Consider the following 15,098-nt stretch of genomic DNA (forward strand, 5'->3'; position numbering starts at 1 on the left):
AATGTTTCAAAAAACACAGGGGTGCATACAACTTTTCGAATTAGTGTTTTCATTTTCTTTGGGTAAATACTCAGTAGTGGAAGTATTGAATTGTATCATATTTCTATTTTTAATTTTTTGAGGAACCACAACACTTTTTGACAGTAACATTATATTCAGGATTTATAAAACGAATAATCTGACAACATTACTAGACAGGCCTTGTAAAATTAATAACTCAATACCACTTGATGGGAGAAACTTTTATTGAAGCAATTTTATAATACCATTAACAAATACTATGTAAAATATAAACTACTTTTTCATATGACGTGACTTAAGGAACTACCAATGTAATGTTATTATCTTTTCCCCAAAAGCTCTTTTCCTAAATATTTACTTCTGTGACCTTTGTTTATTTCAAGGTAAGAATTGTGCTTCGTAGAAATAGCTTGAAGTCCATTAATAAATAGAACACATCTGCAATTTTATTTATACTTTTCCATTTATCAAAAATATAGGCGGGTAAGAAAATTATACACAGAAAAACAATGTACCAATGTATCAGCAAATTTTAATTTGAAGAATTATTAACTAGAAGGATTTTCTCATAACTGTTAGTTTTCAAACTATGCCCATAGTAATCTAACGTTCCACTGGGGACAAAGCAGGATTGAGGGACAAGGAAGTCTACAGGTGTAGTCTCATCTCTCCTTTAGCTAAACAGCTCTACCTGTCTCTGTTTTATATAATACAGTTTAATGCAAAAAAAAAAAAAAAATTCAAGTTCTATTCTTTGGGAAAAAAGTTTTTCCAAAGGTATAAAAGTCACTCACTTCGTCAAAGTCCCTAATTTTACATAAGAGACAAAAAGGCCCCAGAGAGATTGCAGTTTGCCTGAGGTCAAAAAACCACCTAGCTGCAAGCCAGGAATGTGGTTTAGGTCTTACTGAGCCTAGAGTTTTATGCCAGTTACTTCCTCATATTCAGGAACAATGCATGCATTTTTAACTATAACTCAGAGAATATGAATACATAAAACTTTGTCATGTGGCTCAATAATGTTCAGGCATTAGGCACAAAATAGCTTTCTAACTAAAGTATAAATTTTAAAGTCATGAACAAAAAGAAAGGAACAGAAGTTATCTTAACTCCTTTTAGTAACAGTCAACATGTGCAATTTATAAGCATAAATTTTTTTAACCAAAGGACAAGGAACTTGAAGGAGAAAATCTTTAGTCGAACCAAAGAACCTGAAACTGAGGAAATTCTTCCTTGAAAGAATTATTCATTTCCTTCAAATAAAACTTTGTTTATCCAAATCAATCAACAAATGAGTTACCTATGTTGTGGGTTATTTATAGCAAAATTTAAAACGCACAACAGATTTCTCTTTACCATCTAGCATGCTCTGTCCAACCTCTCATCATTAGTTGGTATGTACAAAAGACATGATTAACTTTAATTAGAATTTAAATCAAGTCAGAAATTATAGGTAAACCTTCATTTCCATGTGAGGACTTTTCTCTACCTTCCTCACGACAGGAAGGGAGATTTACCTAAAGGGTGAATTTGGGAGAAGGCACTAAGCAATGCATACATGGTTCCAAATCTCTTCTTTAAAAAGATGTGCCTGCCATAGTAGCATGAATTCAAGTCTGCTCTCATCTTTGTGGGATGGGCATCAAACATTTGTTCCTTCCATTACAACTGTGTGTGGAAGTGCCTAATTTGGGATAAAGTACTGGGAAGCTCGCTGTGGCTACCTACCTAAACCATATCCTCCTATTTGTTAGTATGTATTACTAATAAAGTTACTAAGCTTATCTCCATCTGCCTGACTCCTGTGTTCTCAACTCAGAAAAAGAAGAGCAATGTCATCTGCCACCTACTCCACCACAGTTCCAACAAGAAAAATGACCAGACAACACTTAGACATGTTTTCTTCTTCCTTGACTTTATAACTAACATTCATTCTTCAAAGCAACATACTTTAAAGAGGGAAAAAGTTGAAAAGAACAACTTCAGAAACAAACATAGAAAGTCAGCCAAAATGAGGAGACAGGCGAGTATGTTCCAAATGAATGAACAATGCAACACTTCAGAAAAATAACTAAATGAAACAGAGGTAAGTAGTCTACCTGATAAAGAGTTCAAAGTAATGGTCATAAAGATGCTCAGCAAACTTGGGAGGAGAATGGATGGATTCAGTGAGAACTTCAACAAAGAGAACATACAAAGAAGAACCAATCAGAGCTAAAGACTACAATAACTGAAATGAAAAATACACCAGAGGGAATCAACAGCAGATTGAAAGCTGCAGAACAGACCAGTGATCTGCAAGACAGGGTAGTAGAAATCCTCCAAGCCAAAAAGAAAAAAAAGAATTTTAAAAATGAGGATAGGTTAAGGGACCTCCTAGGATCGAGCCCCACATTAGGCCCCCTGCTCAGGGAGCCTGCTTCTCCCTTTCCCTCTGGCCCTCCCCTCCCACTTGTGTTCTCTCTTGCTTGCTCTGCTCCCTCTCTCTCTCATAAATAAATTAAAATAAAAAAAAAAGGAGGGGTGCCTGGGTGGCTCAGTCATTAAGCGTCTGCCTTCCACTCAGGTCATGATCCCAGGGTCCTGGGATCGAGCCCCACATCGGGCTCCCTGCTCAGCAGGAAGCCTGCTTCTCTCTCTCCCACTTACCCTGCTTGTGTTCTCTCTCTGGCTGTCTCTGTCAAATAAATAAATAAAATCTTAAAAAAAAAAAAAAAGGAAAGGCCATAACTAGAAGTAAAAAAATTATGAAAGAAAGTTTTATTGGGGGGCGCCTGGGTGGCTCAGTCGGTTAAGCATCTGCCTTCAGCTCAGGTCATGATCCCAGGGTCCTGGGATCGAGCCCCACATCAGGCTCCCTGCTCCGTGGGAAGCCTGCTTTTCCACCCTTCCCCTGCTCTCTCTCTCAAATAAATAAAATCTTTTAAAATAAGAAAAAGAAAGTTTTATTGGTAAAAGCAAACATACAGTAGAGGTAATAGATCAATCACTTTTATAAAGCCAGTATGAAGGTTAAAAGACAAAAGTAGTAATATCAATTATATCTACAGTAATTAGTTAAGGGATACACAAAATAAAAAGATGTAAACTAAGACATCAAATAAATAAAACAAGGTGGGGTGTAAAAATGTAGTGTTTTTAAAATGTGTTTGAACTTAAGTAACCATCAACTTAAAATAGACTGCTATATACATAGGATGTTATATATGAACTTCATGTGATCACAAACCAAAAATCTAAAGGCATCCAAGCATAACACTAAAGAAAGTCCTCAAATTAGAAGGGAAGAGAGCAAGACAATAAGGATGCCGAATGAAGGAACAAGATTGAGGCCTCATTTACCACAAGCCTATGCTACTTTTGTCTACATTAATAAGAACGTGAATATACCATCAAAACCATAAACCTATGTGCATTCATTGAAATGGATATTTTAATAACAATGACACAAAGGAAATTAGCTGCTATTTAAAGACTCCCTATCATTCCCATCTTAGTCATCAATCATTCAACTGATGGCAAGGTAGATATATGTGAACTTCTTTTTAAGAATTCAAATTGTGGGGCGTCTGGGTGGCTCAGTCACAGTTAAGTGTCTGATCTTGATTTTGGCTCAGGTCACGATCTCAGGGTTGTGGGACTAAGCCCTACATCGGGCTCCACACTGAGCATGGAGCCTGCTTACCCTCTGCTCCTCACCCCCTGCTTGCACTCCCTCTCTGGAAAAAAAAAAATCAAATATTTGCTTGATTTAGCTATTTAGAAAATGCTCTACAACTGCTCAAGACATTTTGTAAAACGTGAAATAGAAGTGTTATAAGTAAAAAAAAATGCTATAAGTAAGAAAGCAATTAAAAATGTACTCTCATGTGAGAAAACAGGTCATGAGACTGGGCCCTATGTAGGGTTCCATGCTCGGGGGGGGGGGGGGTCTGCTTGAAAGTCGCATGCTCTCTCTCCCTCTTGTGCACTCTCTCTCTCTAAAATAATACAATCTTTAGGGGCGCCTGGGTGGCTCAGTCGTTAAGCGGCTGCCTTTGGCTCAGGTCATGATCCCAGGGTCCTGGGATCAAGCCCCACTTCGGGCTCCCTGCTTGGAGGGAAGTCTGCTTCTCCTTCTCCCACTGCCCTTGCTTGTGTTCCCTCTCTCACTGTGCCTCTGTCAAATAAATAAATAAAATCTTCAAAAAAATAAAATAAAATAAATAAAATCTTAAAAATAGTAAAATATGTCAGTTTAGTTATATTTACTAAATAAAGTTAATAATAGGTATCTCTTGAAAGTAAGAGCTCCAGGAACTAAAAAAAAATCGTAAAATTTCTGTCTCATTTCTTTATTAGCGCATATAATTATGACTTTTACTTAGTGTGTGTTAGTTAAACAACTCAGAATTTCACCAAATTAAAAACAAAAATTATATCAGAAATCTGAAACCCAAGGGCAAAAAGATAACTAACCTTGGTCAAGAAAGTCTCAACGCCATTCTTTGTAGGCCGTGAGCTTGAGGTAGGAATCACTAGGTTTTCTCTCGGAGCAACATATCTATTGAACAGTGAACTATTATTCATATTTCTAACAGAAGGCAATTCTAGGACAGGGCTCATAGCAATAGTATTAATCAAAGACTTTTTTTGCTGTGTCTCCACCAGAAGTTTGGTACTGGTCTCTGCCAGCTTCTCATTAGTCCTGTTAAGATTACAAAACACAATGCTTAGTATTTCATTTCTCCCCAAATCATTCCTAAGTGACTTGCATTTTTTTAAAGTTTCCATAATAGTAAACAGAATGTGCCATTAAACGGTGTTTTAACACTGAAAATGTGACAGAGCAGACCTACAATATATAATGATAGGTTTAAAATTGCTCTAAAGGACATATATTTCTAGAGGATTCCTAACTAACAAGTAATTCAAATTAAGGAGGGACAGAAATGGCTATTAGTGATGCACATGGCTTAACAGGTAATACCTGCTGCCTTCTGGAATGGCTGGACTTAACAAGATTCTTGAGGATGCCATTACACATACTTATATTTAGTAAACCAGGATGCCATTACATATACTTCTATTTAGTAAACCAGTTTAGAGATATAAAAATATAAAACCATCCCAGGGGGCTGGGTGCTCAGTCAGTTAACCATCTGCCTTCGGCTCAGGTCATGACCCCAGAGTCCTGGAATCGAGCCCCTGCTTTTCCCTCAACCTCTGCCTGCCGCTCCCCCTGCTTGAGCTCACTCGCTCGCTCTCTGTCAAATAAATACATAAAATCTTTAAAATAAAAATAAAAATAAACCATCCCTCAAAGACATTTTCAAGCATTGGCTTTCACCACTCTTGCACATTTCACTCATTACCTCAGAGAAATTGAGCATTTGGCACTGAGGAATAATTTAGACCAACAATTGCTAGATGGCAGAGTTGTGATCAGAAAGAAATAAAACAGCTCCAGAGCCAATTAGGTTATAACACAGCTACCAGGGTACTGGAGGTGGAATCTACCCTTTCTGTCTTTCACCCAGCCCCTCCTCATGTCCACCATGGTGCTTTTTTTAGCCACTTTGGGAATTATACTGCCTTTCGGCCCCTAGGGGAATCTTTTTGTATTTCACATGTATACTTTTATGTAAGGTAGAAAAACTATAAAGAACAGTTTGTTTCAAAGCACCCTCTATTTGGTAATAATAACAAAAATCACAATCAAAAAAGTAAATTTACCAAGCTGCCAGGATGTGCAGTTGGGTTACAGATGTATTCTTCCAAAAATAAACTCACTAATATTAATAAACTCATTTCTATTTAGGGCAATTCTGACAAACAATTTTATAATAACATGCTGTCTAAATTATAAAGCTTCTAACCATTAGCTTAAAGACTAGGAGATCAGATTAACTGAAAATATTAAGGGGAAAAAAATAAAATCACGTAAAACCAAAAAAAGGAGGAGAGATGCAAACTGTCTTGGACGAACATTTCAAAGGTAAGTTCTTTTACAAACATCATTTTCCAAAATTAAACTATCTAATTGGCTTTCACTTCCTACTCATCTCATGAACCTGGCTCCATAAAAATTACACTTTAGAGGCAAATTAACAAGCTAAATCTATTTTCTATGATTCTGTTTTAACTTACTTGTTCAGTTCATTTGTCAATGACATTCGAACTTTTAATTCTTCTAGGTAGAGTTGCTTGTATTTTTCCAATTCTGTTTTATTAAAATCTTCTTGAGAACACTTCATTCTGGATAGTTCAAATTCTAGTTCTTTAATTCTGAGTTCCATTTGATTTCTTATTGAAGCATTATTAGCTTCTCTTAACTGTCCTAAGCTTTCTTGAGATGCTACTTGTGTCTAAAGCAAATTAAAAGCATACTTTTAAAATAAGTTATAACCTGGGTAATTATAGTATATTTCTTTCCTTTAGTTTTGAGTCAATGATTCAGAGAGCAATTGTAAATGTGAAAAAAAAGCTGAAGCGTAAAATATTTGTCATCAATGTCAACTGAATTAAATCTGAATGATAAAGTTCAATCATTCTTATATTAGAACTCATGCAATCTGGTAATTCAGAGAATAATAGAATCATTTAAAACTTTAAAAAAGTGAACAATACAACTTAAGAATAATTCAAGTACCGGGGGTGCCTGGCTGGCTTAGCCGGTTGAGCGCCTGACTCTTGGTTTCTGCTCAATTGTGATCTCAGGGTCATGAGATAAAGCCCTGTGTCATACTCAGCATGGAGTCTGCCTGGGATTCTCTCTCTCCCTCTGTGCATCCCCTCACCCGTGCTTTCTAAATAAATAAATAAATATCTTAAAAAAAATAATCCAAGTATGGTACAATTTTTTTTTTTTTAAAGTAGGCTCCATGCTAGGCTTGATTTCACAAGCCTGAGCTGCTCAACCAACTGAGCCACCCAGGCACCCCATGGTTAAAATTTTTAAAACACCATCTTTTCTTTTCCTGTCAATAGTCTTGTTTTATACCAAGTGATCTTAAAAAATAAAATGATTCTCTACTGTGAATCATTCTGAAAAATCAATTTAGTGAGAATAATGATGAAAACTGAAATTTTTTTTTAAAGATTTTATTTATTTATTTGACAGAGAGAGAGATAGCGAGAAAGGGAACACAAGCAAGGGGAGTGGGAGAAGGAGAAGAAGGCTTCCTGCGGAGCAGGGAGCCCGATGCGGGGCTCGATTCCAGGACCCTGGGATCGTGACCTGAGCCGAAGGCAGACGCTTAACGACTGAGCCACCCAGGCGCCCCGATGAAAACTGAAATTTTTAAAGAGAAGGAACAAATGCTTCCAGAAATTTACCAAATTGCTATAAAGGAAGTAGAGGAAAACTATACAATGCATATAACCAAAATGTAACTTGCAGTGAAATGATTAAAGCATACTACAGATCAATAAATTAACCTGGAAAAACAGATTGGCTTCTTTTAATTTTTCTGTTATGTCCAATCTTGTTCTTTCTTCAAGCTCCCGTTTATAGTGTTCTATTTTACTGTATTCTACCATACTGAATTCTACATGACTTCTGAGGTTTACTACTTGTTCCAACTTCTTTTTATTCTTCTCTAGTTTTTCATATTTCTTCTGCATTTCCTTCATAGATGTTAACTCCTGGGTAAGAAGCTGGTTGTTTGCATCCAGGTATAGACATTTTGAAGACGCAGTTTCCAGTTTTGCTGTAAGATCATCAACCTGCATGAATAAAATAATACAGTTTGGAAGTAGAGTGAAAATAGTCTAATGCAAAACTATGACCAAGTTTTTTTTTTTAAAAGATTTTAAGTCTCTACACCCAACACGGGGCTCAAACTCACAACCCCCAAGATCAAGAGTCACATGCTCTACTGACAGAGCCAGCCAGGTGCTCAAATTTTAAAATAAATTCATTTTCAACAAAATGTTATCTATATTGTAAGTAGAGTCTTGGAATGTGGAACCTCAAATAACTCAGAAAATCAAGAACAAAATTAAAACCACTAGTAGTTACTAAAGGAGATCTCTGCTATCGTTCTCTTTGCCACACATTTATACTTTTATTTTTCTATGATTGTTTCAGATCTTTCCTTCACAAAATAACTGTAAGTCATCTCTTAGTAGAAAGTCTCTTAACCCTTCCCTCATCTTAACACTCCATAATTTTTTTTAAAGATTTTATTTATTTACTTGAGAGGGAAAGAGAGCAAGAGAGCAAGAGTGCAAGAGCAGGGGGAGGGAAAAGCAGACTCCCCACTGAGCAGGGAGCCCAGCGTGGGGCTCAATCCCAGCATGCCAGGATCACGACCCAAGCCAAAGGCAGACACTTAACTGACTGCGCCACCCAGGTGCCCTGGTACTCCATAAGTTTTAAAGAAGTTTTAGGAATATCATATTGACTTATGTAGGTCTCAGCAAATAAATGCTTACCAAAATAAGACTTTGAAAATAAAACTCTAATTAATGAATCTATAAAGACTGATTTTAATGCCATAAGCCTTTTTCTGAATTACAAATGTTTTATGCTAATTTGAATTGCATTCTGAGAAGAAATGATTTGCAAGGTTAAGAAATCGCATCTCTCAGTAAAAAAATTTAGTGAGATGATCCATACATTTTTGACCAAAAAAACCCCCCAAAAAACCCCCTTAATTCAACAGTATTATAATCCTTTGTTACATCCCACAAAATAAGACAAAAACAACCAAAAAACTTGCTGGAGTTTCAGTGATGCTGAATTGGGAAGAACTTCTTTCTTTTAGATATGATTGGTAAGACAAGATGAGTGGATGTGGTGGTTTTATAAATTCTTTGACACTTCTCCCATGACAATCCCCCCCCCCCCTTAATATGTGCTGGCCTTAGTAACTGGTTTCTAGTGAATAGAATATGGCAGAACTGCTGTGTGATTTTTAAGGCTAGGTTACAAAATGTGAGATAGCCTCCATCTGACTTTTTCTACAGAAGCTCACCCTTAGCATCCAGCTGTTGTGGGAAAGCCCAGGCCACCTAGTGAGTCCTCATGCAGATACTGCAGCTGAGACTGCCTCAGCTAACATCCTAGTCAAAAAGCAGCCTCAACAGCCAAACATGTGCATGAACAAGAACAAGGTTTTAGATGATTCTAGTTCCCAGCTTCCAGTCATCCCAGCTGATGCCAAATGAAGAAGAAATGAGTTGGCCTTACTCAGCCTTGTCTAAAGATGTGTGAACAAGATAAATGCTGTTTTGAGCCACTGGGTTTTGAGATGGTTGAGTATGCAGCAATAAATAACTGGCACAGATACTGATATTAAAAATGGGGTGCTGCCATTAAAAACAAAACAAACTAAAAATAAACCTCCTTTGAACCAGGAGGTAGGTGGAACCTGAAAGGATGTAGAGAAGAGTAAGAATGAAAACCAAAAGGGCTTCCAAGAAACTGTTAGTGGAAACCTGATGGCCCTTGAAGAGGCTTACAGCAAAGGTTTCTAGACAAGTGAAGAAAATGACACTAGAGGGAAAGGAACTCATGCAACAAACCACTTGAAAGGAAACTCATAGGGGAGATAAGCTAAAGAAACACTATTCAATATGAAGGAACCAGGATTTGCTGGGTTCAAATATCTGTTTCTCATTTACAGCCTCTCCACATGTTGAATTGTCAAATAATGCTAAAATAAATGGCTTCTGGGTTAAGAGCAAATCGAGGAAAACATGGTCTATGGATGAAGCCAAGACTATAAAACCCTTTATTAAGACCTCGGAAGGTTTTAAGGTGTGCCTCCAATTTCTTTAAGGATCTTAAGAGTATAAGAATTTTAAAGGCATTGTCAAATAAGAGGTTCACAGGAAACCTGAGTTGAAAAGCTTATCTCAAAAAGACCCAGGAGAATGGCTTTTCTAATGGCATGAACTCCAATAATATTCACAGAAAACTCAAAAAGTGAAGAGAATTATAGGGGCATCTGGGTGGCTCAGTCGGTTAAGCGGCTGTCTTCAGCTCAGGTCAAGATCCCAGGGTCCTGGGATCGAGTCCCACATCAGGCTCCGAGCCTGCCTCTCCCTCTCCCTCTGCCTGCCTCTCTGCCTACTTGTGCTCTCTATCTCTCTGTCAAATAAATAAAATCTTCAAAAAAAAAAAAAAAAAGTGAAGAGAATTAGAGAAGCAAAAACACTGTTTGCGAGCTTGGACTAAAAGAGACCAAGATAGTACAAGCTGAAAATAGGCCTTTGGGTCTTAGAAGTCCCACAGGGAGGAAGCAGGCTGAAAAAACAGCTAAAAACACAGGTCATTCCTTATGAAAAGGACAGAACCAAGAGCTCAAAGAGTAAAGCAAAGAGCCATGGAGAAGTATTCCCATGGTTAGGACTAAGTCCTAACTAAAGAACTGACAGCATGCTTCAGGCTATATTTCAAAACTGCTATGGACTAGCGTGCTTCCCATCTTCTTTCTGAATGGGAGAGTCCTTAGCAGGTTATCCGCATCCTGCATTTTGAGTGGTAGAGAACTGTCACTTTAATTCTCAAGTCTTCATATTGAGAGGACTTGAACTCAAGGGACTATAATTCAGACACCTTAACCCCACTGCTCCTGATTAAAATGGTAAGATCTTGGATTCAAGCCTGAACCTAATGCCATGATAACAGATTTGTGGGAGGAGGTGAGTGTATTTTTCATGTTGGAGGAATACAAAAATATGCTGGTTTTTAAATGTGTCCATAGGTTTTTAAATATTCATTCTATTAAAAATAAATAAATAAAAAGACCGTGGGCCAATCTTAGTGACTTATCTCCTAACAAACAGAATATGGTGAATGTGATGCTGTGTGTATTCCAAGGCTAGGTTACAGAGGCAATAGAGCTTCTGCCTTGCTCTGTATCTCAGGCTGCTTACTTGGAATTTAGCCCTCCAATTTGTGAGGAAGCTCAGGCCACAAAGAGAGTCTAGGTGTTTCAGCTGCCTGCCTTAACTATAGTCCTAGTCAACAGCGAGCATCAACAACACCAGAAGTGATGGAACAAATCTTCAAACACTTCCATCCCCAAACCTTTCAGTTGCCCCACCTGAAGCTAGGGGAACAGAAACAAGCTGTCCTGGCCACACTTTTCCTAACAGATTTGTGAACAAAATAAATGTTATTTATTTAAGCCACTAAACTTTGGGGAGTTTGTTAAGAAAAAAAAACAAAAAAAGATAAATGGATGATAAAAAGAGTTAATAAGATACATAACTTATATAGTAGAAATTGGTCTCCATTAAAGTGGGAAGTAATAAATGTCAAGATTAATTTATTAATGACAAACAGTGCTAATGAGAAGCAGCACATAACTAGAAGCAAGATCTAAGAAGTTTTTCTCTCCATTTTCCCCCATTTAGGGTGACATTACCTATGCATTTTTTATATATGACCTTTATTATGTTGCAGTATGTTCCTTCTAAACCTACTTTGTTGAGGGTTTTTATCATGAATGGATGTTGTACTTCGTCAAATGCTTTTTCTGCATCTATTGAAACGATCAGATGATTCTTCTCCTTTCTTTTATTAATGTGGTGTATCACATAGATTGATTTGCAGATATTGAACCACCCCCACAACCCAGGAATAAATCCCATTTGATCATGGTGATGGCTTTTTAATGTATTGTTGGATTCAGTTTGCTAGTATTTTGTTGAGGATTTTTGCAACTAGGTTCACCAGAGATACTGGCCTGTAGTTCTCTTTGTGGTGTCTTTATCTGGTTTTGGTATCAGGGTAATAATACTGGCCGCATAAAATGAATTTGGAAGTTTTCCTTCCTTTTCTGTTTTTTTTTTTTGTTTTTTTTTTTTTTTTTGGAGGGGGGAACAGTTTGAGAAGAATAGGTATTAACTCTTCCTTTAAGTGCTAGGTAGAATTTGCCTCTGAAGCCGTCTGGTCCCGGACTTGGGTTTGTTCAGAGTTTTTTGATTACTGATTCAATTTCTTTGCGGGTTATCAGTCTGTTCAAATTTTCTATTCCCTCCTGTTTCAGTTTTGGTAATTTGTATGTTTCTAGGAATTTATCCATTTCTTCTAGATTGTCTATTTGTTGGCATATACTTTTTCATAATATTCTCTCATAACTGTTTGCATTTCTGTGGTGGTGTTATTTCTCCTCTCTCATTTGTGATTTTATTTATTTGGGTCCTTTCTCTTTTCTTTCTGTAACTCTGGCTAGAGCCTTGTCAGTTTTATTAATTTTTCCAAAGAACCAGCAACTGGTTTCATTGATCTCTTCTAGTTTTATCTTTTTTAAGTTTCTATACTATTTATTTCTGCTGTATTTTTTTTAAAGGATTTGTTTATTTGAGAGAGAGAGAGAGAGAGTGGGGAAAGGGGCAAATGGAGAGGGAGTGAGGGAATCCTCAAGTAGACTCCCCGCTGAGCATGGAGCCTGAAGCAGTGCTCAATCCCAGGACCTTGAGATCATGACCTGAGCGGAAATCAAGAGTTAGCTGCTTAACCAACTGAGCCACCCTGGTGCCCCTATTTCTGCTCTAATTTTTACTATTTCCTTCCTTCTGCTGACTGTACGCTTCATTTATTATTCTTTTTCTAGCTTCTTTAGGTGTAAGGTAGTTTGAGATTTTTCTTGCTTCTCGAGCTAGGCCTGTATTGCTATATACTTCCCTCTTAGGACCACTTTTGCTGTATCTCAAAAGTTTTGGCGAATGTGTTTCATTTTCATTTGTTTCCATGTATTTTTAAATTTCTTCTTTTATTTCCTGGTTGGTCCATTCATTGTTTAGTAGAATGTTACTTAACCAACATGTATTTGTGGTCTTTCAGATTGTTTCTTGTGGCTGACTTCTAGTTTTATATTATTGTGGTCAGAAAAGGTGCATGGTATGACTTCAATCTTTTTTGTATCTATTAAGGCCTGTTTTGTGGCCTAATATGTAATATATTCTAGAGAATGTTTCAGAATGTGTATTCTGCTGTTTAAGGGTGGAATATTTTGAATATATCTCTTTAGTCCATCTAATCCAGTGTGTCATATAAAGACATTGTTTCCTTGTTGACTTTCTGTTAGTTGATCTGTCCATTGATGTAAGTAGGGTGTTAAAGTTCCCAACTATTGATTATTTCTATTCCTTCCTAAAATATCCAAACTGTACATTGTGTTCATGGATACTTTTACTATTAGGAATAAAAGCAACTTATTCCATTAAAAAAACTATATATATATTAAAAATAAAGTACCATAGTATTATTGTATTATTATCAATTAGTTCTTTTATGTTTGTCATTAATTGTTTTATGTATTTGGGTGATCCCATGTTGGGTGCATAAATATTTACAATTGATCTTCTTCCTGTCAGATTGTCCTCTTTCTTACGATATAGTGCCCTTGTCTCTTGTTACAGTCTTTGTTTTAAACTCTATGTTGTCCAATATAAGTTATTGCTATTCTGGCTTTCTTTTGATGTCCATTTGCATGATACATGTTTCTCCATCCCCTCACTTTCAATCTGCAGGTATCCTTATGTCAAAAATGAGTCTCTTGTAGGCAGCATATACATCCTATGTCTTTTGATTGGAGCATTTAGCCCATTTATATCCGAAGTAATTATTGATAGATATGTATTCGTCATTTTACTACTTGTTTTGTGGTTGTTTCTGGAGATTTTTCTCCGATCCTTTTTTGTGTCTTTGATGCTTTGCTGATGTTCTTTAGTGATATATTTGGATTCTTTCTCTTTGCATGTTTATTAGTGGTTTTGTTTTTGGTTTTCTTTTCTTTTCTTTTTAGAGAAAACACGAGCGGGGCAGGGAGAGGGAAAGTGAATCTTAAGCAGATGCCATGCCCAGCACGGAGCCCAATGCAGGGCTCAATCTCACAACCCTGAGATCATGACTTGAGCTGAAATCAAGAGTCAGATGCTTAACCAACTAAGCCACCCAGGCACCTCTATTGGTGGTTTTTGATATATAATTTGTATATAACCTCTTCTGCATATAGCAGTCTATATTAAGTTGCTGGTCATTTAAGTTTGAACCAATTCTTTTCTCTTCTTCTCCCCATGCTTCAGATAAGGTATATTTTATATCCTTTGTTTCTGAGTTCCTTAAATTATTTTTTACATAAATGTTCATTTTTGTTACTTTTGTGTTTCTTGCCTTTATACTGTCACTTCTGGTCTCTCTTTTCCACTCAAAGAGCCCCCTTTAATGTTTCTTGCAGGGCTAGTGTAGTGGTCACAAACTCCTTTAATTTTTGTCTGGGAAACTCTCTCTCTCCTTCTATTCGGAGTAATAGGCTTGCTGGATAGAGTATTCTTGGTTACAGATTTTTCCCATTCACCATGTTGAATATATCATGCCACTCCCTTCTGGCTTGCAAACTTTCTGTTGAAAACATTCCTGATGGCCTTAAGGGGTTTCCCCTGGAAGTTACTGACTTGTTTTCCTGCTTTTAAGATGTTTTCTTTATCAGTATACTTTGCAAATTTAATTATAATGTATCTTGGTGTTGGCCTGCTTTTGTTGATTTTGATGGGAGTTTTCTGTGCCTGCTAGATCTTGGTGTCTGTTGCTTTCCCCAGATTAGGGAAGTTTTCTGTTATTATTCTTGAAATAAATTTTCTTACGCCTTTTCTCTCTCTTCTACTGGGACTCCTACACTGAGTTCCCGAGGTCTTGTCTCATTTTGCATAATTCTTCTTTCTCTCCCTTCTTCAGCTTTATTGCTTTCCATTACTTTGTCTTCTAGGTGATTAATTTGTTCTTCTGCTTCTTCCAGCCTGCTGTTCATTGCATCAGGTATGTTTCTAATCTCATTTATTGCACTCTTCATCTCTGATTCTTTTTTTTAATTCTTTTATCTCTGTTGTAAGGGTCTCACTGATGTCTTCCATTCTTTTCTCAAGTCCAGTGAGTATCCTTATGATCACTGCTTTAAATCCTCCATCAGGCATGATATTTATTCTGCCTCCATTAAATCTCTGGTCCCATGGCCTTATCCTGTTCTTTCATTTCAGATAAATTCCTGTTTTCTCATTTTGTCTACGTCTCTACCAGCTTCTCTGTGTTAGAAAAGCCAGTTATGTTACCTGCTCCTGAAAGTAATGGACTTATGAAAAAG

General features: G+C 36.9%; 2 protein-coding genes across 2 annotated transcripts in view; one reads left to right on the forward strand and one right to left on the reverse strand.

The window, feature by feature from the left end:
- The window catches only part of LOC135364298 (ankyrin repeat domain-containing protein 26-like), a 362,531-nt gene that overhangs the window by 159,158 nt on the left and 188,275 nt on the right, over window positions 1-15,098 (forward strand).
- LOC123842471 (ankyrin repeat domain-containing protein 26-like) overlaps window positions 1-15,098 on the reverse strand; it is a 126,902-nt gene that overhangs the window by 10,293 nt on the left and 101,511 nt on the right. Inside the window, 3 exon segments of the mRNA XM_064593500.1 lie at window positions 4,480-4,708; window positions 6,151-6,368; window positions 7,441-7,728. Of these exon segments, the coding sequence (XP_064449570.1) occupies window positions 4,480-4,708; window positions 6,151-6,368; window positions 7,441-7,728 (735 nt within the window).

This window comes from Mirounga angustirostris, unplaced genomic scaffold (assembly GCF_029215605.1).
Source record: "Mirounga angustirostris isolate CCGP_5_RB_7025 unplaced genomic scaffold, mMirAng1.0.hap1 SCAF_5, whole genome shotgun sequence".
Classification (NCBI taxonomy): Eukaryota; Metazoa; Chordata; class Mammalia; order Carnivora; family Phocidae; genus Mirounga; species Mirounga angustirostris.